General features: G+C 36.3%; 1 protein-coding gene across 1 annotated transcript in view; it reads left to right on the top strand.

The window, feature by feature from the left end:
- Myo3a (myosin IIIA) overlaps window positions 1–27,255 on the top strand; it is a 199,550-nt gene that overhangs the window by 110,661 nt on the left and 61,634 nt on the right. Inside the window, exons 16-19 of the mRNA XM_027953097.2 lie at window positions 5,965–6,091; window positions 10,655–10,865; window positions 13,898–14,045; window positions 26,456–26,609. Of these exons, the coding sequence (XP_027808898.2) occupies window positions 5,965–6,091; window positions 10,655–10,865; window positions 13,898–14,045; window positions 26,456–26,609 (640 nt within the window). The remainder of the gene's footprint in view (window positions 1–5,964; window positions 6,092–10,654; window positions 10,866–13,897; window positions 14,046–26,455; window positions 26,610–27,255) is intronic.

Genomic DNA, 27,255 nt, shown 5'->3' with positions numbered 1-27,255 from the left:
TTAATGGCATCTGCAGTGACCCTGTTTCCAAATAAGGTCACATTTGAAGGCTCTGTATCTTAGGACTTTAACATATGAAGTATGGGGGACACAGGCTAACCCAGAATGGGTATTATGAACTTGACTTAATTCAATACTTCTTTTCTTACTTTTATATTTTCCTACTGTGGGGATCGAAGGCTGAAAGTTCAGGACCTTTCTTTGGGACAGGGAATTTGAGACTTTGTCCAGGTCTAGATCCTGATTATTCATATGACAGTTTCCCAACCTCAGCACATTTAGGGCCAGGTAATCCTTTGTTGTGAGGTCTCACTTGTGCAGTGTTGGTCATTGAGCAGCATCCTTGACCTCTACCTGCTAAAGGCTAGTAGCTCAAGATACCCTAAAATGTCAACTGTTTCCAGATATTCCCAAATGTTCCCTGGGGCAGAATCATTTCTCCCTCCCCACCACCTCCAGTTTAAAACCACTGCTGTATAGGAATTTAATCCAAGTCAGAGGTCTTGATTATTTCTCAGAGCTGTGCTCTGTCCTGTCTGCCAGGAGTCCCAAGTTCAACATTTCAGCGGTCATTTAGCTGTGTGACCCAGTGTATCACACACTCTACTAGGCATCTTTCAGGTATCATTCCTACCCAGTGTTCATCAGAGCCTCTTTGAACAACTTTTACAAAAATTTGGGTAGGTAGGATTTGAAATTCAATACACAAACATCTCTACCATTTGTATTTAATCATTGCTTATGCTTTCTGATGAAATGCCATATTTTTTCTGCACTCCAGTTCATAAACAACAGCTTTATCTTCATTGTATTAATCACATCATTATCAGAAAAAACATATTTTCAAATTAAATTAGACATGAAATAGAACCATATCATAATATAATGAAAATAGAAATCAACAGCAAGAAAAATAATAGAAATCAACAAAATCGGAAATGGGGAAAAATAGGAGATATCACTTAGAGACACTTTTGAAGTCCAGAGGACCACTAGAAACTATTTTGAAAATTTACATTCCAATAAGCTGGAAAATCTAGAAGACTTTGATAATTTTTCTGAATATGTAGGACCTGACCAAATTGAACCAGAAAGACATAGAAAATCTAAATAGACTATTAACAAGTAATGAAATTGAAACCACAATTAAAAGTCTTCCAGTAAATAAAAGCCTGGGACCAGATGGATTCTCAGCTGAGATCTATCAGACTCTTAAAGAAGAACTAATGCCACTCTGTCTCAAAGTATTTCATGAAATGGAAAGGGAAGAAACATTCTGAAATACATTCTATGAAGCCAGTATAACCCTGACACCACAAAGACGCATCAAGGAAAGAAAGCAATAGACCAAGGTGGACAAGGCTGTCCACTCTCAGCACGTGTGTTCAATATAGTTCTCCCAACTCTTTAGGCAAGAGGAAAAAAGTAAAGAAATACAAACAAGAAAAGAAATCAAACTATCTCTGTTTTCTGATGACAAGATCCTATATCTAGAAGACCCCCAAAAAAATTTCACCAGAAGACTTCTAGAGATGATAAATGAATTCAGTAAAGTAGCAAGATACAAGATCAACCTTCGTAAATCAATAGCTTTCCTATATTCCAATGGCAATTCATCTTAGAAAGAAATCAGAAAAACCATCCCATTGACAATAACCTCAAAAAACAAAAACAAAACCTTGGGAAATAATGACCAAGGAGGTGAAAGATCTCTACGATGGAAACTATAGAAAACTGTAGAAAGAAATTGAAGAAGACCTTAGAAGATGGAAAGACCTCCCATGTGTTTGGATAGGCAGAGTTAATATTGTTGAAATGGCCATACTACCAAAAGCAATATACAAATTCAATGTAACCCCCATAAAAATACCAATGACACTCTTCACAGAAATAGAAAACAAAACAGTCCTTAAATTCATCTGGAAGAATAAAAGACCCAGAAGAGCCAAAGCAATAGTGAGCAAGAAAAGCAATGCAGGAAACGTCACAATACCTGATCTCAAATTATATGACACAGTTACGGTAACAAAAACAGCATGGTATTGGCATAAAAATAGACATAAAGACCAAGGGAATAGAATGGAAGACACAGACACAAACCCATGTACATACTCACAGTTATCTGATATTTGACAAAGGATCCAAAAACATATGTTGGAGAAAAGAGAGCCTTTGGTACTAGAAACACTGAGTAGCCATATGTGGAAGAATGAAACTAGATCCCTATCATCTGGCATAAAAGCCAAATCACCGTGGATTCAAGACTTAGGAATTAGACCAGAAACCTTTTGATTGCTAGAAGAAGAAAACAGGACCAATATTACTCCATAATATTGGTGCAGGCACCAACTTTCTCAACAAGACTCCCTAAAGCTCAAGAAATAAAACCAAGAATCAGTAAATGGGATGCCATCAAATTAAAAGCTTCTGCACAGCAAATTGAACAATTAAGAACATGAAGAAAGAGCCTACAGGATGGGAGAAAATCTTTGCCAGCTACTCCTCAGCAAATAACTAGAATATATATAAAGAATTCAAAAACCTTAATGCCAAGAACAACAGATAGATAACCCAACCGATAAAAGGGCAAAAGAACTAAGCAAATACTTCTCAAAAGAGAAACACAAATAACCAACAAATATGTGAAAAAAATGTTCAGAATCTCTAGCAATCAAAGAAATGCAAATCAAATCTACACTAAGGTTTCATTTCCTACCTGTCAAGAATACAAATAATAATAAATGCTGGTGAGGATGTGGAGAAAAGGTACATCCATGTATTTTTGGTGGGACTATGAATTGGTACAACCACTCTGGAAAGCAGCATGGAGATTCTCCAAAAAACTAGGAGACCCAGCTATCCTACTACTTGATATTTATCCAAAAGAACTAAAGTCAGCATACTGTAGTGATACAGCCACATCAATATAGCAGCACAATTATAACAGCACAATTCACAAGAGCCAAATTAAGGAACCAGACCAGATGCCCGTCTGTAGATGAATAGAGTAAAAAAAGTGGTGTATACACACAGTGGAGTTTTATTTAGTAGGGCATTTTGTAGTAAATGGATGGGAATGGAGAACTTCATGCTGAGTGAAATAAGTCAGACTCAGAAAATAAAGGGTCAAATGTTTTTCTTTCACTTGAAGAAACCCCAGTAAAATAAGGGAGAAGAGGGTGGGGGATCAGATATCATAAAGATATAAAGATGTTCAGTGAAGTAGAAGAAGGAGACGGAGAGGAAGGGAGGAGGAACTGGTAAGGGGAGGAAATGTAGAATGAATTTTAAAACATCACACTACATGTGCATATAAATATACCACAGTGAATTTTGCTTTTATGTAACTGTGTAAAGCATCAATCAAAAATAAATGAATGAGCAAAAGGAAAATCAATAGAGTAGAGGTAGGAGAATGCAGGAAGGGGGGAAAAGCAGGGGCACCCAGGACTGAAATGAAGCAAATCGGATTCCATGCATGTATGTTTAGCAAAATGAACTCAACTACTGTGCATAACTATAATTCTCTAATGAAAAATAATTACTTGAGTCTCTTTGGTGATGGTCAGCCACAGAGGTGATGCGTTGTTGGGTCACAGATAACTCAACTGCTCCCTTGGTGAAGACCATGCCTGTGACTGAGGCCAAGGTCCTTTGAGGCCCATGCATCGACTGGCAAGGCACACTGAGCCACGGCCTTGTTTTTTGTTTTCCTGGGGTTTTTTTGTTTGTTTGTTTGTTTTTGTCTTTGAACCTATAGCTTCAATCCAGATCCATGTTCTTATTATAGAACATCAAGGAGAGCCCCACAGTTCAGAAAAATTTTGCAGTCATACTCACAATTGAATAGGAATTATTCAGCATGTAGTTCTCTATAATGAATCTCTAAATGCTGTCAAAAATACAACTTTGGAGTTTATACACCTTGACTTTCTAATGTGTAATAGACAAACACACGCAAAGTTTTGAAAGAGCAGTTTTCAACAAACTGTTGAAAGGAATATTCTTATTATGGATTTCATTGAGTAAAAAAAAAATACAGCAGAATATCAAATCTGTATTAATTTCTCCACCTAAAAGCCACAGAAGCCCATGCTGGTCACTTCACTGGCAGATATGCACATGACAGATGGCAATTCCTTACCAGGAGGATTTTCTTGGAAAAGTGATTCAGACCTTATCTCTTGGCATATCTATTGTTCTGCTTCCAAAATATACCCCAGTCCATTTAATCCTCTCCATCTTTTCTTTCTATCCCAAATCACCGTCATCTTTCACCCAGATTACTGCAGTTGCCTCCTGACTCTCCATCTTGCCTGCCATTAACTCCACAGAGTGGCCGGACTCATAAATGTAAAATAGAACAGAGATGTTGCTCCCCGCTTTGAAATCTCTAAGGGGGTTAGTGCTGCGGTAATTAGAATAAAATCCAAACCCCAGAGAGCCCAGGTGATCTGGCCTGTGCTCACCCTTCCAGATCCTTATCATACCATTCTTTCCCTTCCCTCTCCCTCCTCCAGTTCCATGCAGATCTTCCTTCTTTGCTCAAGGAAGGGCTTAGCTCTGGTTCCCTCTGAATGTGGTAGTCTGTTTCCAGTTCCTTTCATAGCAGGCCCCTTCCCATCACTCAGGCCTCAGCTTCAGTGTCACTTCCAATGAGGGCAGCATTCCCTGACTTCCAACTGGAAAGGCCCTTCCTGCCCACCCCCCCACCCTTGCAGTCACTCTTCATTGCAACTTTCTGTTTTGTTTTATTCATAGGCTCTTTTATGCATTGAAGTGTCTTGTTTACCTATTTGCTTATTTTCTTATTGTCTCACTCCTTGCAGCCTGTACCGTTTTTCTGTCTTCTGAACTTCCAGCTTCAATCCAAATCAGTGTTTTGTTACAGAATATCAGAGAGAGGGAAATAAAAATCCTTAGTCTTCCTGCTACTGCTACTGAATCTTCTGTGACTACAATGGTGCCTGGCATAAATATTGGACAGAAATATGTGTGTGTGTGTGTGTGTGTGTGTATACACTTTTTTGTGTGGTGCTGGGGATTGAGCCCAGGGCCTTGTGCATGTGTGGCAAGCACTCTAACAACTGAGCTATATCTCCAGCCCCTATGTGTGTGCTATTTATGAATGAATAAATACCCTTGAAGATATTTTTTATAGCCAATGTTCATCCTGACTTGGAATGTCAGAGTAGATGAAATAATCGTTTTTATTAAGTGTGGGAACTGGGCTAGAATAAATACATCAACCTGAAAAAACAATAAAGGATTTTGTCTCTTTACCTGACTTCACCATGAACATAGTTGGAATAACACCTAGAATTATCAGGTTCCTTGGCAAAATTCCTCCAGCACCTTAAAAAGAGTCATATGTATGTATATATGTGTTTCTGAATGTTTTCAATCTACATTATGTATGAATTTACATTAAAGAAGTGATGACAACTATAAACTCTAAGCAATGGTCCAAAGTTTTCATGCCTATCCTGAAGTCATATATATCCATTGACTTGGGTGACAGGATCTTTATATTTTTCTTTTCTTACTCTTCTTCATCAAGGCACATAGCCTCTGTTAAATGATGTCATGAAAATGTACATATGGTAACAACCACACTAAGTTCTAAGGTTTCACAAGGATAGGTTTATCTATAACCTAATGAATATTTCTGTTTCCTCTGAGAGCTCGTTTCTATTTTTTATTCATATCTTCATTCATAAGACATTTTAGGTACTTATTTGGTAACAGGCACTGTTCTCACCTCTAAATTCAGAATAGAAAATGAGGGCAAGCCTGCATGGATCTTGCCTACTTGTGTCTCTTAGTCTGACACCACAGTCTGTGGGAGGACCTCTCATGTTGGAACCTGAGGCTTTCTTCTCCAGCTGCTCCCAGCCATAGTCACCACCTTGCTGTAGTCAAGAGAAGAATGATGCTAACTTACATTTCTATGGTGTGTTTCAGCAACTGGGAAGTGTATACAGCATACTCGCTGCCATCTTAAATGTTGGAAACATTGAATTTTCTTCTGTGGCCACTGAACACCAGATTGACAAAAGCTACATTTGCAATCATGCAGCTCTGGAGAACTGTGAGTTTTATTGTCTTCTATGCAAAACCGAACTTTCTCAAGTCTTATTTGATGTCACATAAGGATAATTCCAAGCAATTATGCTTATATGGAATCCTTAAGAAGATACTAAGATTCAATTTGTGTAAAGTGAAATTTTTAAACTCCATTATTTAAAACATCTTCATGCATGTGAACTGATAACTGTAGAAAACATTTCTGAACATAAAGCTTTTATTGACTAAGTTAGGAGCTGTTTATATTTTGATGTGAAAATGTGGGTAAAATTTAGTTAATTGATATGCAAAAGAAACTTGTCATATCATGTATTTAAAACTTATCATTTTATAAGTAATAAAACCTTTGTTTTCTTCCTAGATGAATTTTGTATACCCATTTATCCTGGGTTAATTAATTTTTCAGTTACTTAGCTTACAAAAGCACATCGTGGTACTTGCTTCAAATCAAGTTTTCTCTTAAAAACAGAGGTTGACGAATTATTCCAATAATTTAAGGTATCCCACTAATAATTCCAGTGGCACAGCTTTTTTTCTACTTAAAAGATACCCTATTCTTTTATTTATAATATTGGCATATGTCCCCATAATTCTTATTTGTTATAAGTTCTAGGCCTAGCCTTAAGTATCATGATACATATTTTCATGTATATTTGTTCCTGAATTATACTCATTGTGGAACAGAACCAGATGTTTCAAGGTAATTCAGAGGGCCAAATGTGAAAATCTCCTAATCTCAACCTGTCCTTCAGAGTGTCATTTGTGTCCTGTTGTGCATTTGGAACAAACTTGATAATGGAGTAGATCAAGGGTTTAAAGTTTGCATGCCGTGATTGGCATGTACTTGGAAATCTTGAAGAAACTGGTTCTCATCTTCCATTTATAAACTAATTTGATTGGAGCATGAGATAATAAGTTATCAAAGTGAAAAAAAATAACCAGACAACTCCATTGATAAAATTAAATTATTACCATCTGCTCATAACTGGAAGCATTATCAACACCCAACAGAATGAGATGCAATAATGTTAGGTGGTTGTGTTAGCTTTCTGCTGTTATGACAAATATCTGAGAAAAATCAGCTTAAAAGGGAAGAATGTTGTATTTTGGCTCATGGTTTCAGAGGCTCAATCCATGGTTGATTGACCCATTGCTTATGTGGCTGTGGCAAGGTAGGACATCATGGCAGAGAACATGTGGTGAAGCAAAGCTGCTCATCTCATGGTGACCAGAAAGAAAAAAGAGACAGAGGAAGAGGCTGGGGTCCCAATATATCCTTCAGTGGCACACCCCCATGATCTAACTGCCTTCCACTAGACTTCACCTCTGAAGGCTCGTCCTCCTCCTCCTAATAGCACCATAGATTGGCCACTAATCCTTTAGCACTTGGGCCTTTGGGGACATTTAAGACATTTAAGATCCAAACCAAAACAGTTGTAGATAAGAAAACACTTATAAACAACCAAACTAAAAAATGATTTTGATGATTGAGAATCTAGTTCTATATATCAGGAAAGTCATAGATCAAAAAACGTTAATATTAATATTAACATGAATAGAATGAAAATTAATCGAGCCACTTTCTGAATAGCCACTTGTGGAATAAAGAAATTTTGCTAATTTACCTTAAAATTGTTCATAATTAAACTTAAAAATAATTATCTCCAACAAAAGCCACATTCCAAATGGTTTCACAAATGCATTGTTTCAATCCAGCAGTGGTTCTGTCTATACCATCCTATAAAGGTCTGTGAAATTTGATTACTTCTCTTTATCTTCACCGTTCTCCGCCAAGACAACATCCAAGCTTCAACTGTTACCCCTTACCTGAATTAAGTGACCTCCCAATTGTTGGCTCTACAACAGGAACCAATCTTCTCCAGGTTATCTGCTGCAGTTCATTAAAAAAACCACTTAACTGACTTGTCAGTGGGCTCTCGATCTTTCTCTTCTTTCTCCTCCTTTCTTCTACCTCTTTTCTCTGTCTTCCTTTCCCTCTCCACCTCTCTCTTCCCCTCCCCTTTCCTCTCTTCCTCTTCCTCTTCCTCCCTCTCTCTTCCCAGTTAAACTGCTTGATTAGCCTTCCAATTATTCTGGATAAAGATCATCAAGTTTGCAACTTTGTTTTTGAAGCATTGTACCTAGCAGTGTGTCACCAGGTGAAATGTCTGGCCTGTGGCAGACGATTGATAAATAAGTCAGATGAATGGGCAATACGAAAATAAAAGTAGATAGATTGGTGGGAAACAATGTTTAGAAAAAGATCCAACTAAAAGTACCAAAAATGGCATTGCAAATCAGTAGGGAATCTGCATCGTGGGGATATTATGGTTTGGATGTGAGGTGTCCCCCAAAAGTTCAAGTGTGAGACAATGCAAGAAGGTTCGGAGGAGAAATGATTGGGTTGTGAGAATCTTAACCTAATTAGCTGAATCAGTCCCTGGTGGTAACTGGAGACAGGTGGGATGTAGCTGGAAGAAGTGGTTAATGGGGATGTGGCTATAGGGTAAATATTTTGTATCTGAAGAGTGGTGTCTGTCTCTGTGCTTCTTGATCACCATGATATGAGCTGTTTCCCTCTGCAACACTCTCCCACCACGATGTTCTGCTTCACCTCAAGCCTGAGGAATGGAGCCAGCCTTCTCTGAAACCATGAACCCTCAAATAAACTCTTCCTCCTCTATAATTGTGCTTGTTGGGCCCTTTAGTCACAGCAGTGAAAAAGCTGACTAAAACAAGGGACAGCCAACTGACTAACCATTTGGGAGAGGGGATATTTGAATCCTTCTCAAACATCATATACCACAATGAATTCTAAATGTACATAAATTTAAAAATGAAAAATCATCAACATACCAAATGAATTGCATTCATATAATCCTGACGTGAAAAACCACATGAAGAAGTTTATGTTCAGAAAACCAGAAGCAGAAATGATTTTCTTAAAAAATGGCTATTTCACTACCTAAAAATTAAAACTATTTAATAGTAAATAAAACATAAAGAAAATTGCAGAGAAAAATATTTGCAACAAACATATCAAAACATTACTCTCTTTAAGTTTTAAAGAACTCTCATAAATTGGGAAAAGCAGAACATGTCAATGAGAGAAGGCAGTTTACAAAATTAAAACCACAAATAATAAATAAAAATGAAAGAAAAAGTGTTCAGCTTCTAGGAATCAATTTAAACCAAATATTAAGAAGACAATGTTTTCCTCTCAAATTGGCTATTCTTAAAAATGATAATCCACAGTACCCAGAAGATTGTGTTGAAATTCTTGGTCTTTCATTTGAGTGATAGCAGTGTAATTGATCCAGTTTTTGAAAAACACTTAAGCAATATATGTCAAAAAGCTTAGATATGTTCAGATAGTTTGAATAAATTACAATTTTTGTGCCCAAAATATTGACCCCAGTATTGTTATCATTATTAACATATGAAAATAACCTAAACATCCTACAATTTAAAAATATTAATGTATTATAATACATGTCAGAATGTTATACAACACATTAAAATCATATTTGTTAACAATATTCATCAAAATTAGCAATGCTTAAGATGTTTTATTAAGATAGAGTATGCAGAATAATGGCAATAAACATGTCACAAAGGAAAGAAATGAAGAATGTCAACTTTGATGGTAAAATTTCTGCAGTGATCCTGTATTACTTGTGGAGTGTTAAAAAAAAAAGACTTTTGTTTAAGATAGAGTTTAATAATCTTAGCCATATAATGAAGAAACATCTTGTCAATATTGCTAAAATAGATCCAAAATGCTCAAAGTATTTAAAAAAGAAAACAACTAACTTGAAAAAAATATCCTGTAATGTACTAATTTGGGTTAAAATTATATTAATCCACTGACTTTAAGCATTACTAATTTAAAATAATATTTATTTGTCATTTAATGTTTAAAAAATATTAGTTTGGGCAAAAAGTTTTTTGTTTTGTTGCTGGTACTGGGCTTTAAACCAAGACCTTATGTACACTAGACAAACACTCTACCACTGAGCTGTGTCCCCATCCCTGACATTAAGTGGTAACAAAATTGAGTGATTTTGAAATATGAAGCTAAGAAGAATCCTGGTCAGAGATACATGAACGTCAATATTTAAGTATATGCTCCTTCTATTGTAGTTCTTATCCACTTGCTTGGGTATGCCTCCCAAAGTCTAAGTAACCTTCCAATTAATTTCTACATTTCAAAAATAAGTATATAATAATGGTATCAAAATTACACCAAATCTCCTTGCTGTGCTTTAAGATCAGTTAGCATACTTCATGAAGTTATGCTTGACAACACATCAATAACCACTCACTAGTTGGTGCAGCCATTTCACTTTGTCAGCCCATTTGGTTTAGGGTATGTCAGTCTGCAGCAGACACAGTCAGACCAGTGAAGATGAGGAGAGAAAAATGATCCACAGAGACACAAGACTACTGTTGAACATTAACTTATTCTTATACTATAAACTATCCATATATTTAAGATGAATTAAGACATTTTTATTTTGCTGAAAGTGATCTATTGACGTGATTTCTACATCTATTTATCTTACAGCTGCCTCTTTGCTTTGCATTCAGGCAGATGAGCTGCAGGACGCTCTCACCTCCCACTGTGTGATCACAAGAGGAGAAACAATTATCAGACCCAACACTGTAGAAAAAGCTTCTGATGTCAGAGATGCCATGGCTAAAACTTTATATGGACGTCTCTTCAGTTGGATAGTCAATCGCATTAACAGTTTGTTGAAACATGATACCTTGCCAAGGTAAAAATTTCTGTACAAACTTTTCCCCAAAATGTCAGCTGATGCGTCTATTTTGTAATTTTCTGATTTGTGTAAGTCCCTTTGAAGATGTTTCTAATTGATACAATTTGATTTTCAAAGTTATATTTCAAGATATGCTTTGTTTCCTAATAGCACCACCTTCTTTGGCCATGACTGTAAAAGTTTTTAGCTGCTGTAATATAAAAACTATAGCAGCATGAATAATCACCAATAGAAAGTGATTTTTAAAAAATCTGACATTACTATTAATATGTTCCTTTAATTAGAAGGTACACCATGAAGAATATACCATGTTATATAAAATGCCAGTTCAGCAGTTCTTTATTTTTGAGATTTAAATGAAATCTTAAAGGAAAACTTTTTTCACATTTTAATTCTCACTATAACCCTATAAGAGCAGATGTTATGAGCTCCCAAGAAATTTGTCTTAGAAATGCACTAGAGAATGGCAGAGTGAGAATATGACATCACTAATGATCTCTAACCCTAAGTCTACAACCTTCCGAGCACCTCATCTTATAAATAAAGGTAATCTGTGGAGTATGCCTGTAATCCCAGCTACCCTGGAGGCTGAGGATCCCAAGTTTGAAGCCAGCCCTGGCAACTGAGCAAGACCCTGTCTCAAAATAAAATATAAAATCAATGTAATTGTAGCCAACATTGACTGGAGTCCCTTACATTTACACCTAAATCTTTGTTTTGCTATAAATTATACAAATTTTGGAAATTTGTAAGCAGAAAAGCCAAATGGATGCCTGCCTCAAGGTGACCTAATTCACACCTATTGGTTAAGCACAAAAGATCATTTTATACACTTTGCAAACTTGCAGTTTATTATTTTTCCACTAAAATATATCCCATACTATATTATCCAAATTCTCTAAAAGATAATCTATTATTCCCTCCATGTTTTTATTCCTCAGAATTGCTTCTGTAATTGCCTACTGAACTCTACCTTACCATAGCTGAGTTCACAAAGCACAACCCAGCTTGCCCATGATTTAATGATAGCAATGGTTTGTAGGTTCATTTGTAGCCAGCCATCTCTGTGATGTTAGGCATTCACATAAAAGTGTAAAAATTCAGGAATTTTTTTTTTTACCGTAGGTATAGTCTACATTATGTAATTAAAATATTTAGAGACTTGACCTCATCTTGTTAGGTACCCTCTATCTGCATGTTTACTACTAGATGGTACCCAGCAGGGTGATCTGCCAAAAATTCTACTATAGCCATCACAAACTAGTAACTTTTTTTTCCATACACTAATGAAAACTACCCAAAGTTTAGACTTTTTTGCAAAAAGTTCAATAAACTAAAATAAATCTAATTGAAATAGTGTTGTTCAGTTCTGTCAAGATTTACACTGAGATTGTGGAGAACCCATGTTCTATGCAAGGCTTTGCCATTAACTTAGGTGACACTAGACACATGACTTCATTTTTTCTGGATCTCTTCCTCATTTGCTGTTATATAAGGGCACTGAAATACAAATCAGTGGGTTTTGTTGTTGTGCTTTGTAGTACTGGTGATTGAACCCCGGGGTACTTTACAACTCTGGGCTATATCTCCAGCCATTTTGTTGTTGTTGTTGTTCTTTGAGACAGAGTCTCATTAAATTGCCCAAACAACCTTGAACTTGTGATCTCCCTTGCCTCAGTCTTTTATGTAGTTGGAATTGCAGGTGTGCATCACCGCCCCACCCCCAGCCAAGTTTTAATGGTTGGTAGGCATCTTGGAGCCTTTTAATAATCTCCTGAAAACTGTCTCTGTCCTTCATTCCAAAATAAAAGGTGCCTACATTTGTATATACCCACCGAGATATTTCACACAGTTGTGATTCCATATCCCTTGAAGGCTAGTAGCAGGTCCTGTTTTAAGAATCCCTGAACTAGATGATTTCTAAGGTCCAACTTGGGTTTAACACATTATTGTTAAGTAAGCTAAATACTTACCTATCTGGCAAAGAGATTGTAAAATAATATTTTTTTCTAAACCAGCATAAATCTTAACAATGTCTGTCTTACACTGACATATAATCATATAGAATAATACTCACTATTCAGAAAAGAAACTTTCGGAAATATGTGGCTGTCCTTCTGTCCAACCTATCACACTTTTAAAGCATTCCTCACTCAGTGCTGCCTCTGTCTCCAAATGTAGAAGCACTCTTCAGTGGCTAGCTGTCATTTCCAAGTCATATCCTCACAGCACTGAGCGTGACCTGCACTGTATAAAAGGTGAACATGAAGAGAAGCTTTGGTACTTTCCTTTTGAAATGTATATGAAAATAACTTTCAGTGCATCTATTTCTTGGTAGAGGAGCAAACTTTCTGACCAAATAGTCACCTCTAGTGAACAGAAGTAAACACATGGAACAGCAGAAAGAAAATGCATTTGAAGTGTTCAGTTGTGAAATAGTATTTTACAGTATTGTAAGATGAATCCTGATATATTTTTTATCTTTCTCCATGTTACCATTTATTCTATATTTTAAAAAATTATAAGCAAATAAACCAAAACTAGATAACAATTCTTCCACATAACTAAGATCATTTTAGTAAGATTTTAAAAATTATTCTCCTAAAATGAAAAACTAAATATAGTCCTTAGCAGAATTTTTGCTTTTCTGGTGTAGTTTTGATAGAATGCTTGCTGTGTTCTCAGTGTCTGCCAGGTTGTACCTATGATTTCTGATTCACTCAGGGCTGTGACTTGATACTTACAGCTCATAGGTAAAACCTGTTTTGTTTTTTCCTTTTGTTTAAGTATATAAGAATGTAGGAGTGGTTTCTGTAGTACAAGGAAAATATTATTCTATTTCTATATTAAAATTAATGTTGCCTCCATTATCTTTATTTTCTATGGAGAGAAAGTTTTAAGCTAAGTTTAATTGTATATCCTGAAGGTAGTTTCTTAGCTCAATCACAAATGGGAACTTTACCCTGCTTTGCATTACCTCCAAATGAAATAAACAAAAAGTCAAAATAATACCACTTTAATTTTTCCAGTGGGAATGGTGATGAGCTGAGCATCGGCATACTTGATATATTTGGCTTTGAAAATTTCAGAAAAAATTCCTTTGAGCAGCTGTGCATTAACATTGCAAATGAACAAATTCAGTATTATTTTAATCAACATGTATTCACATGGGAACAGGTAAGTTCAGGTACTTACACTAAAGATGCATGCATGTATGTTATATGCAAAATTGTACAGATGAAGCAGGACCTAAACCATAGATTTAAAATCTGTCTTTACAAAAACAAAGGAAAGGTTTTCTTTTCTCCATGTCCATAGTAAAAACAACAACAAAACCTAGCATGAATTTACTGTGACTTCATATGCAATGTTCAAAGTCCTTCAGTGAAAGTTGTAATTCTTCTCCATAACCTAGGAAGTTTGGCCCTTGCAAACAAAGAAATTCCCTTTGAAATTTAAGTAAACAGGTATGTCTAACACTTTCTCTTTCTGGAGAATGCATAGTTGAAATTCTGTCTGAAATTTCAATATCCATCTAAAATGCATTAAACTTCAGAATTCCAGTAGCTAGGCAACAGCACACAAGATAATGGATTTGATGCAAATGCCATTAAATGGTACATTATCAGGGTACAATGTGTAATTTCTGATTCACCTTCAAAAATATTCTTCCTTAGAGAAAAAGCAGTGACTTACTTGAATAGCATTTGGCAAAGCTGTCATATTAAGTTTTTTAAATTATTTCATTAGGTCAAAAAGAATCATATTTAATATTCTTCAATATTAAATATGAATTTCATTATTTTGTTTTATGTTTACTAATTGGAACTGATGTTCTAACCTAAGTTAAAGACAAATTATAGGTACATGAGTCACCTTTATTTGAAATATTTAGGCTTATTGAGAATTTATTTTGAAAGTACATTTTGAAAACAATTCTTTTTAAATTTTGTTTTGTTTTATTTTGGGGGGTGCTACAGTTAGAATGAAGGGCCCTGTTTTTGCTCCATGCACTCTACCACTGAACCTCTAGATCCTGACATGTCTTAATCCAAATATTGAACAAAAATGTAAGACTATCTTTCAGCTCTCTCTCTCTCTCTCATGCAGCCGGGCTCTCTTGTTTTCTCGCTCTCTTGCTCTCATCTATACCAGGATCTGGTTGTACCAAATATTCATTCCCTCTCTCTTCTTATTCCCCTTCTTATCTCCTTCACCCCTCTCCATAGCATAGATACATGATGAAATTGCTTTAAAATCTTAAACACATACACACACACTCACACACACACACACACACACACACACACACACGAGAGTAAAAAACAATCCACAAAGGCTTCTCCACTCTGCTTATCTGTTCAGACCTGGCCTCCCTTTTGCCATGGTTGAGTTCCTTGACAGTAGTACATGGCATTGCACTGACTTCTTCCCCAACTGGGAATACTTCAGCAGGCAGCACCTGACCCTACCCTCCAAGACACCCCTGGAATGGCCCAGTCTCATCAGTCATCAGTACATTTTTGCTTCTTTCAGTAGGACATAAACTCCTTTAGGTCCAAGATCATGTCCAAGATTAATTCTTCTTGTATTTGCTGTACTTGCGGAGATTTAGCAAGTTCTCAATAAATGTTAATTAAGTTAGTATCTTGCTTTCATGCCTCACAAAACTCACAGAATCCATTCACACTGGAGACTGGAACAAGTAAATTTCGTTTGGTTTGGTCTTTTTAATATGGTGGATCCTACTTCTTGGAACCAAGGGCATCCTCATATATCTCCCATCAAATTAATTAATGACTTGCATTTGTTATACCTTTAATAGTTTTCTTTCTTGGGGGGTTGGGGTTAGAATTGGGTTTTATTGGAACTAGTCCTAAACCGATATACACATATTTCAATAATCACTGCTATTTAAATTTTATAGAATATAACAGTTTACAAATTACTTGGATTGATGGCCTTGAGCTTCACCTATGATTCCAATGTACTTCATTTGTCTTTTGGCTTGCTACAAAAACTATTCTATAAGACCCTTTAATACCCTTGGGGTAAATAAATAGAAGGAAGACCAGTCGAGTAGACGAAGGGTAGTAAGGAGAAAGAGGAGAGGAGGGAAAGGGGAAGTACTGGGGACTGAAGTGGAGCAAATTATATTTCATGCACGTATGATTGTATCAAAATGAACCCCACTATTATGTATAACTACAATCCACTGACTAAAACATTTAAAAAATATCCTTGAGAGAGCTTCAAAACAAAATAACTCAAATTTTTCGCCAAACAAAACTAAAAATTCCACTAGAATTCAGAATTACCCAAAGCATCTTGAGGAATGAAAAGCATTCCCAATCCTTCTCAGTGTTAATATCACACTTTTCTTGGTCAAATAGAATCACGGGTTTGACCTGAGAGTTCCTTAGTTTAACAGAGCCATTACTACACATTAGTAGGGTATTGTGTTCCCTACTTCATGTGACATACAAATGATCTGGCCAAATACCTGGCAGGACACATACCTTGGACAGCACCTTTGCAGGTGAAACACTATGGTTCTATTGTTTTACCACATTGGAACATATGCTGAGAATGTTTTTTTATTTATCCCAATTTTAATTTAGTTATAACATACAGTGGAACATACCAACACAGTTCTTCACACAGATATTTTTAATGTCATTTTCCCATTGCCTTCTGTTATAAAAAAAAATAATCAGAAGACTGCGGTAAAACATTTTTAGTGAAAGAATTTATGTGGGTGACCTACTCTCTAGCTTGCCAAGTAGATAGCTTTATATTTCTTGGAATGGTTGTCTCCAACTAACCACTTGTGTTACTTTCAAAACACTTCCTTAAACATTTTCTAAGCCTAGAAGTCCCTGTTATCCATTTACCAGCAGCTGAGCCTCTTTTCTCTGTACAGTCTCCTTTTCTGTGGACATTAGTCAAATGCCTCAGAATCTCTTAACAACCAACCTACAACATCCAGAACTTGTGTACCTTTCTCATTATCTAGAAGAGAAATTATCTTTATAAGCATTATCCTTTTAGAGTGTATACTATATAAGTCTTGAAAATTTCCTGGTGCATGGTATTTCACAGCATTTGAAGTTTCCGTACTCTCCCAGTCCTAGAAGAACCATATTATGTACATTGTTTTTTAAAAAAATAACTTATTTATTTATTCTAATTTGTTATACATGACAGCAGAATGAATTTTTGTGGAGATTTGATTTTCTGAGGAAGGTAAGGATTGAAGTTGGAGGACTGGAGTGACTATCTACAAGATGCAGAATCAAACATCAGGGCAACACAGAAAGGGACAAGAATGATGAGAATAGGAACCATTAGATAGAGAGGAGATGCCTGCCTTGAAAGAGATTTGGAGAGAAAAGATGAACTGATGTTGCTCGAGTTTGCATTGGTGCCAGACACTCTGGTGTTATGTGTGCTGTCTTGTTTAATCCTCATTAGAATCAAATGAGGTAAATTTTAACTTTGTTTGGGGTTAGGGATAAGGGGAGGGTCAGGAAGGGAGGGGGAATGGGGGTAGGAAAGATGGTGGAATGAGATGGTCATCATTACCCTAGGTACATGTATAGAGACACGAATGGTGTGACTCTACTTTGTGTACAACCAGAGACATGAAATATGTGTACTATGAATTGAAATGCATTTTAATTATGTACATCCTGAACTCCTTCTCTATAATTTCTTCTGCTGTGCTGGCCATGGATTCTAATAATGTAGCATCTTGGGTGGTTTGGGGCACTTTCTTCCCTTGATTTTTCATGTGGTTCTTGTGTCTTCCTTTCTAGCACAGTGGATCCCAGGTGTTAAAGTTTTTACCCTGTAGGCTTATAGTGTCCCTGTAGGGATCTAATACCTCTCCTTTAAGGGGAAGAACAATATTAACAGATCCCAATACAAACAATATACAGCCTTAAACCAAATAGCTGCTATTAAGACGTTTATGGTTTTGTCACAATATACAGAAATGTTGAGTTCAATTATTATCTACAATATAAACAATAAGTTTGCAAAAGGGTCTACAGTTTCTGATGATGGACAAAGAGAGAACCAGGGGTGGGGTGTAGGATGAGATGTTACTGAGGTAGGAGGTGAGGATATAGGGTTATGAGATCTTAGGAAGCTTGAAAGAGGAATCAAAAGAAGTTGGCTAGTAGCAGGAGAAAAGAGATAAAGTGATTTTGGGGAGACAAGTAAGTGGGAAGACAATAGAGAGAGCACAACAAACAAACAATATAAAAATTAAGAAAAATTAAAAAATGTAAAAATAGGAGATAAAAGAATATACAACAAAAGTGTAATATACTATTCAGACATCCCAGTCCTCAGCATCCTAATTCATGAAAAGTACTTGGTTTCACTAATGTGGGGAATGTGAGGGCAGGAGAAGAGAGAGAAAAAAGAAGGAAAAAAGAAAAGAAAAAATCTTGAAGGAAAATACAAGATTGCTTTTGTTGGAGTTCAGTATCTTTCTTGCCTCTCTTCTCATCCAATAGGTGGGGTTGTCTGTTGTTTGCTGGTATCTCCACCCTAGGATGATGAAAGCCATTAGGGTGGGAGGTTTGGTTTGGGGGCATAGCTCTTGGAATGGGGGATAGCACTTGCTGGTCCCCAATGGGAGACTGCACCCCAAGGATCTCCTCTGGGGCCTGCTTGTGTGATGTGGGCACCTGATCTTATCTCCTTATGTTGCCTGTAGACCTCACAATTCCTGGTCTCTAGTTTAGTCTCTAAACTGCACCTCTTCCTTTCTACGTCCCAATCCAGAACCTCTCTCTCTGGAGGTCTTGTGGGTTGAGCTCTGGAGGCTATGCACTTGCCACGGAGAGCTGTTTTGCATTGGGCAGTTCAGGGCCAGGCTCTGTGAGCTATGCAGGTGCAAGCACTGTGCTGGGTTAGTGGCTACAGGGGAGGGGGGGAATTGGGGACTACAGGTAATTTGATATTGCTTCCAGGCCCCAACAGGTGTCCCATGCTGGTAATTGCCCCAACCAAAGATGGCGACAAAGGTGTCCCAAGATGGAGTGGCTGCTTTCAGTGATGGGGATTCGGGTTGGGTTGAGCCGGGTCGTGGCAATGGAAGGTGTGTTCAGAGATGCAGCTCTGTGGTGTGCAGTGTTGTGGCTGGTGGCTGTCTCCAGACCCTGTCCTGTGTCCCCAAGTGTAGGCTACCATGTGTAGGGGACTATGGCAGTGGTTACAGTATCCCAGGATGGAGGCAACCAGGGGAGCCCCACGATGATAAATGGGGGTCCACATGGGAGTGGCAGCTGGAGGTCCTGCGTGTAGGCAGCTGCTGAGTATCCTGCATGGGAGCTGCGGCTGGGTTTCTTCAGTGGGTGGACGGCCAGGGTTCCCAGGCGGGTACTGATGTCCATGGTCCTGTGTGGGCAAGTGGCCAGGAGTCCTACGCAGGAGCAGGTATCGGAGGTCCTCTAATAACTCGCAGAGAAACAGTATTCCCACTACTAGAATCCCAGGTCACAGAGTGACACAGAATTCAGCCTCCCTCTAGCCCACCATCTTGAATCTCCTGTGAATATTGATTTTAATAACATTTAAATCAACTTGTATCTAAAAACAATAGTGTGAGAATTAGATGATAATCTGTGTGCCCATCCCTGCAAATGAAAGATGAGGAGAATATTTGTATTCTTTTTTAAAACTTGAGACTGAAACTTTTCTGAGTGAACTACACCTGAAAAGTATATCATTTTCTCTCAATTGTATTAACTCCCCTAATATAGTACTCATATTTTAGCTTTCCATATAACATTTGTCAAGTATTAGTGTTGACTTCTGTGTTAGCTCAGAGGGCAGCAAGAAAGTTATCCCATTTCCAACAAGAGAGTTTTTGTTTGTTTGTTTGTTTGTGACAGCCTTTACTCTGCATTTCCACAGTATAAAGATAGCCAAGGTTTGGGCTGTGTTTGTTCTTATTTATGTGTTTTCTGATGGTCTTCTATGTGAAAGAGAGTACAACAGTAATAAAGTGTGATAGAAAAGTTCTGTGAGTTACATGTGTGTGAGTTACAAGTCCCATATTAAAATCCCACGTTAGAAATGTACATCTTTTCTCAAAGGCACACTTGTGCTGGGGCTGTAGCATGGATTTTACCCTTTGTTTTAATTTTGCACCATTGTAAAATAGAAGGAATGAACAAAAGAAATGAACCATGCTCCCTAATAGTTTTTATTTAAAAATAAGGGGAGCATAGGCCACCATAGTGGGGTCAACCTTAGGCATGAATTCAAACTGGAACAAATGCCAATTGTCCTTTAGGGCAGTTGAGCACCCAGAACCCATATATGGTGGTACAAACCATTATTTTAGAATCCTATAGATTCATTCTACTGCTCTACTTGCCCATTTTTACTTTGGATAAGTTTTCTTTATACATTAAAGCAGCACATTTGACTAGTTATTAGCGGGACTAACATTTGTTTTTAAAGTGAGCTATTAATGTTTGTTTCTGCACAAAGATGTGCTTTTACATATATCATTTATATATGTACCCATGGGTTTGGAACTGAAAGCTAAAAGTAATTTTATAAGCAGGAAACTATTTACAGCACATAATGGAAACAATAACTGCAATTATGGCTCTTGCTTCTCCTGTGGAAAGTGATGTGTATGGCTTTTATCTCCAGCTGTTCACATCCTAAAGTTTAAAGCTTTTGAGATTTTGGACATGGACTCATAACACATAATTTGAAGCAATTACAAAGAATAAAAATTCATCCAATACATAACACCTAGATTTTTCAACTTTTTTAACATTACAAAATAAAAAGAATCAGTCATCTGATAAAAACTGCATAGGCAATTAAAAACAAATCTCTTATAAATGTCTTCACATTGTTTTGATTTAAAGTGTGACTTTTTTATTTCATATCTTAATTTCTTCCCTATTAAGTCATCTGTGTGGGATGTTGGTAACATGTATCTTATCTCAGCTCTCCACGTAATAGAGCCCATTTTATAGGTGTTTTCTTTAAACATTATGACACTCAATACATTTAGAAGCCCTTGATACAGTAAATCTCCTTTTTTATATGCTCAGCCAAGTTTGGGGCTATCATTTGGATCACAACCAAATGTTCCTTGTGCTTCTCACACACTGAATATGAAAGCTGATATCTTAATCATGAGTTATATCTGGGTGCCCTGTGGCAGCCCCTGGTGGGAACATGTCACTTCCTCAGGCTCCTGGGTCCTACATTTCTTAGCAGCCAAACTGAGTAGGAGTCTTTCTTTTTCAATGATGAAGCTGAGCCAATACCCTCAATGTGATGTGAAGATTCATGGTACTTATTTTGATCATTTGTTAATATTTTAAATATTTTTAAATTTTTGATAAAAATTATTTTAATGAAACATACAATTGGGAACAGAGAGCTATATAACTACTCTCATTTTCTGCATGTGAAATTACAGCACACTGTTGACAGCCTGAAATTTTTGCTAAAGATTTAAACAGAACAATAAGGAAGAAACAGTTCAAGGTAAAAGAGATTCTGGCTTATACAAAACTACATTTCTGAATTTCTAATCCAAATGTCTCCTTATTATAAGCTGATACCTGTCAACAAAATATAGATTTGTAAAAGCTTTTATGAATATTAAGGCATTTTCAAGAATATCATACATAGAAAGTTGGGATTTTTATCTCAACATGTGTAGCACACATCTTTTTCTGAGTAGTGAGGTTATTCTAGAGAGCACCATTCTAAAACTCCTCCAAATTTCAACAAAATATGCATAAAATAAAACATGGACATTTTATTAGGAATTATCTGAAATACTTCCTTATTAGGTTATTTGTCAAATTCTAAGTTAATGACCATTGTCACCTCAAGTTAATGATGAACAACATATCCTGTGACTCACCATCAACATTAAAATAATAACTATTAGGATCATCAATATCAGTTTTTATACAGGAAGAAAGAGATTTTAAATCATAAATATTATTTTACATCAAGAGTCTGGATTTTTATAACATGGATTACTACTACTTTGTTTTCTTCATTTTTATTTTTAAATGTTTAGTTATTTTATTTAAGTGTCATTATTAAAAATTATATTATATACAGTGTGTGTATATATATACACACATACCTACATACATACAGAAAAAGAGAAAAAGTGAAAAATAAATGTAAAATGTTCACACATTTTTAAACGGAATTTAAACGGGTTATCTGTATATGTCACAAGTAAAACCTACCCCATGATTTGCCCAAGGTTACAACCTGGCAAAACAAAACTACTGACAAAATCCAGGTCTTTTGAGAGCTCTCCAGGGTTGTTCTCATGAAAAAATAAACAAAGTAGAAGAGAACCAAGGATCTAATAATAACTGGCTGGCAATAAGTGTATAATATGTGCTAAACATATATCTATTTTTCCCAAAACTCTCATTTTAGATAAAATGATAATCAAAGAAATGCAAAAACAATAATAGAATATCATTTTGCCTATCAAAAATATCAGATAAGAAATTATTAATGAGAATAGTTATTGCTGCTGAAGATGCAGCAAGTTGGGAGATTCACATTGTATTTATTAGAGTGCACAGTGCTGCAAATTTTCAAAAAAGTCAACCTTTGAATGCATATCAGGATCTGTAACATGTCCACCAGTCAGTCAACTAATCTGTCCTAAGATACAAAATACAGAAAAGCTTGGTACACACAGATGAGCCTCAGAGCACTACTTAAAATAAAGAAGTACTCTAAAATGGCCCCTTATGGAATTGAAAACTATAAGATATCATATTGTGTCACCATTCAAAGAATGTTTATAGGAATATTCTTATAGCATGTTTCTTTTTTCAAAGGAGGTAAAGTAAAAATAATGTTGAATTAATAGTAGAACTTCTATTTTATTAAAAAAAATTATGCATGAGATTCCACTAAATGTTAAGAAGCATTAACTACAGGAGATGGATTATATTTGAACTTTTATTATGTGTCAGTGATTTCTCTGTATTTTAAGTGTTTAATAAACGTGTCACTTTTACAATTAGAATTACACGTACACACACACACACATGCACATATAATTTGTTAATTTCACCCAATCTTCCTGTCTCTGGAAATCTGCTTTTCTAAACAACTTTTACAAGCAGAATTCAGAAAGTTCATTGTATTTATTTGTGAGGGAGGCCATAACAAGATACCACAGACTTCAAGAAAGTCTACTTTAACCGACAGAAATTAATTTTCTCACAGATCTGAAAGTCTGAGATCAAGGTGTTGTCAGAATGGGTTTCCCCTGAGTCCTCTCTCCAAGATGCCATGGCCTTCTTCTCTCTTTGTGTCCTCACTGGGCCTTTCATCTTTACACTAGAAGTCTCTAGTGCCTCTTTGGGAACCAGTCAAATTGGATTGGGTTCTACCCTAATGAGTTCATTTAACTTTACCTCTTTAAACTTTCTATCTCTGAATACAATCACATCCCTATGTAGAGCTTTAGCATATGAATTGGGGATGGGTGGATTCAATCTGTAAGACTGAGTCATTTATTTAACAAGCCTAGTGTTGGATAGAGAGAGGAGTAACATGAAGTTCCTGCTTCCAGGGTGATTTCACTCTTATGGGAGAGATGGAAAACAATAGACATGTATAAAATTCCAGAAATACTGTTAAAAATGTAAAGCATGGTAGGATGCTGAAGTGTGGCCAGTTGAGGAAGACAGATTGCTCAATCACGCTAAGAGATGGAGGGAAGGTCTCTCTGAGGAGGTGAGACCAAAATGATGACAGCTAACATTTAATTGCGCTACCCATCAAAGAGGAATCTGTGCTTAAACTTGCACCTGCCTTAGGAGGCAGGTGGAATTTCAAAGCCTCTCTTAGACTGTGGGATCACACTTCCATGATTCTGTGTGAGTCTGAGAACTCAGTGTAGAAATCTTGAATGTCTCCTGGGGTGACATTTTAGCCCTAAGTATTTAATGTTGTTTAGGCCCAGCTGTAGACTCCATGGCCACAGAAATGTACCTGCTATGGACCGTGTGGCTATGGAGGTGCATCTTTCTTTGGATGCCCTGGCCATGGAGATGCACCTGCTATGAGCTTTCTTGTAACAATATCCATTCATTGCTCATAATCAAAATTCAGTGAAAACACAAGAACTTGACTGAGGTATCAATTTGGCAACCTCCAAGTCTTCTGACTTCCCTTGCTTCCTTGATATGCATTTAAAATGATTATTCCCCCACCCATTTTCAAAAGGGAATTCAGGCAATCTGAACAGAGTGGAAATTATGTAGACTAAATACTTCATCATTAATGCAGATAATAACTCTGTTCATTTTATGCTATAATGTAATTTTAATGTGCAGGACAGAAAGAAAACTTTAGGAGGAAATATGAGTTTTGCTTTTCTATGCGGGTTTGAAAATAATTAGGCCTTTTGCTATCAAAACTGCTATAAAATATGTAACATTATTTTAGGCATGATTATTTTACTAGGAATACTTTACTAGAAGTAGTCTTTAAGTCCTGAGTACAGTAATAGTATTTTTTTTTCCTCCATTGGTTGCCTGTAACCCATAATACTAACAAGTGTCTTTAAGGGGAGTCCATTGTTTGTCAAGTTACTCATTTTTGCTCTGTATCACCTGCCATAAAATCCATGGATTTTGACTCAGACAAATAGAAGTGACAAATGCATCAGTTTAGACCTTAACCTCATGTGTTTTCTGTATAAAACACACAAAAATTCTCTTGAACTTTGCGGATGTGATTTAAGCTATTATATGCTGTCAACATAATGTGTCTAACAGTAAAATAATTCTAGGTCTACAGGCTTCTCCCAAGGTTACCTTCAACTGGAAAGGCTTAAAGTTCTAAGACATTGTTTTCATTTTCTTGTGCTGAATAAGCTAAATGCTTTCCAGTTCTCCACTTTTCAGTCCATGGTTTAACCCCCTTTTAGCATTATATTTTGTTTTATTTAAAAAATATATATATATTGGCCAGAGGACATAACTCAGTATGTACAAGGCCCTGGGTTTAATCCTCCCAGCACCACAAAGAATTAAAATCTAAAACAAAAATACATTTTTGTGTGGCGCCTTAAAATAAGATTTTAGTTTCATGAGTCTCATATCACGAAGTTTAAAAGTTTGAGCTTACCAAATGCCTCACCTGCCATTCACTAAATTCCAAAGTTGTCAGAAATAAAATTTCTTTCTCTAACCTCTTGGAGTATATTGTCCTAGTGCCCACCTACCATGTTACCTTGAATTATCACCCAAATAATATTTTGGGGAGGGTGGTAACAGGGATTGAACTTAGGGGCACTCAACCACTGAGGCACATCCCCAGCCCTATTTTGTGTTATATTTAGAGACAGGGTCTCACTGAGTTGCTTAGTGCCTCGCCATTGCTGAGGCTGGCTTTGATCTCGAAATCCTCCTGTCTCAGCCTCCTGAGCCGCTGGGATTAAGGTGTGCGCCACCATACCAGCCCAAATAATATTTTAAATCTGCTGAATCAGGGAGCTTGTTTTAAACATCTCCTTATCATTCGTAATAGTACAATGTTATAAAGTGTCTGATGAATATATTTCATGAATTAAAAGTATCTTAAAATAATCATGAAAATAACCTGTAATTTAAACATGGGCAAGACATCCTGCCCACGTCAGCAGATACTCCCTACTTACCTAGCAGTAATGTTTGCCTTATCCCTGAAAACCAGTGATTCTCCTACACAGAAACATCCCTAGTAAGTGAAAGCTTCAGAGGCCAACCTACGTCTCTTCTCTTTTACAAACTTCTGCACTGGGAGAGGGGTGTGGTGTGAAGGCAGTCATGGAAACACACTTGTGTTTCTACAGCTTGTGTCCCTTTGTTAAATTAGATCATGAGCACCTATGTTGCTGTCCTGCAGTCATTGTCTGGTCCATTGCTTTTATTTCACACATCTTGCACTCATCTGCTAATAATGTACCATATACTTTTGCTTTGTGAGATAGGGATTATTACCCCCACTTAATAGATGAAAGGAAGGAAGTTTATAGAGTAAGAACATTTGGAAGGATTATTCAGACAATTAAGTGGCAGAACCCAGGTGTTAATCTGTGTGTCCTTGGTTCTAAACTCCTTGGTTGATCCCATGACCAACGGATGTCCACCATATTAACAATGTAAATGTCCAAGTCATGACCAAAAAGTTATGGTCATGAAAGATCCACTAGGGAAAGTACCTTATTCATATTCTATAGATTTGGAACATATTCTTACCACTTTTCATTAACAATGTATTATCTATCCTACATGAAAACTAGAGATGTCTGTAATTCTAGGATAGAGACTAGAAATCCTTTTATTACTATCCCAAGTATAATCAGTGCTGATTTTAAGGAACTAGTAATTATGTGGAGAGAAAGTGAGAATGAGTCCCTCAGTTTAAAGGCAATGTCATAGAGAGCAACTTATTATAATGTATATAAAGAAGAATTTTAGGTTACTATTATTAAGCTACATACTGTTCACACAGTTTTAAGTGAATTTTTCTGTTTATATCATCACCTATAATAGAATGAATACCTAAATGAAGATGTTGATGCTAGAGTTATTGAATATGAAGATAACCGGCCCCTCTTAGACATGTTTCTGCAGAAGCCAATGGGTTTACTTTCCCTACTTGATGAAGAAAGTAGATTTCCCAAGGCCACTGACCAGACCCTTATAGGTGAGTTTCAATGAATATATGATATATGCTATGAATATAGTTATGTAATACTGAACGATTTTTTAAATGATTTTAAATTATATGGGAGAAAGGTGCTGTCACAAAGCCTGCCTAGCTGGCTTTAAAGAAGAAAATTTGAATCTAATATCTGGACCAGTGAATGTTTATAATACATTGATAGATATTGGATTTCTCTGTACTTCATGGTAGGGTCCCAATCACAGAATCTAAGGTTAGAAATCATCTATCCCAAAATTAGAAATTGGTGGGCAGAGCAGAAAGACAATTCTAGAATTTGAAAAGATAGCTACCAAGCAGGAAACAAATTTATCTGTGATGTTCCAGCCATTTATTTAATAGAGACAAATAGCCTTAAATTCCTTAATAACCTCTAAGTTACAGTACATTAATAAATGCTTATGATAATAATCCTGAGTCATCAAAGGAAGATTTAATGTATTCATTTTTTTCTGTTTGAGAAGGCAGAGATGCATACAATATACTTAATATGATCATCCAAAATAGTTAAAATGGAAAGGTCTCACTTAAGTTCAAAAAAGAAAATACTTTAGAGTTTTCAGGTAACTAAAAAAATCATTTTTAAAATGTGGAACACCATATTCCCTGATGGTAAGAAACATTTATT

This window comes from Marmota flaviventris, chromosome 12 (genome assembly GCF_047511675.1).
Source record: "Marmota flaviventris isolate mMarFla1 chromosome 12, mMarFla1.hap1, whole genome shotgun sequence".
Taxonomy (NCBI): domain Eukaryota; kingdom Metazoa; phylum Chordata; class Mammalia; order Rodentia; family Sciuridae; genus Marmota; species Marmota flaviventris.
Note: the sequence above shows the minus strand (reverse complement) of the source record. Positions and strands in the feature narration are given on the sequence as shown.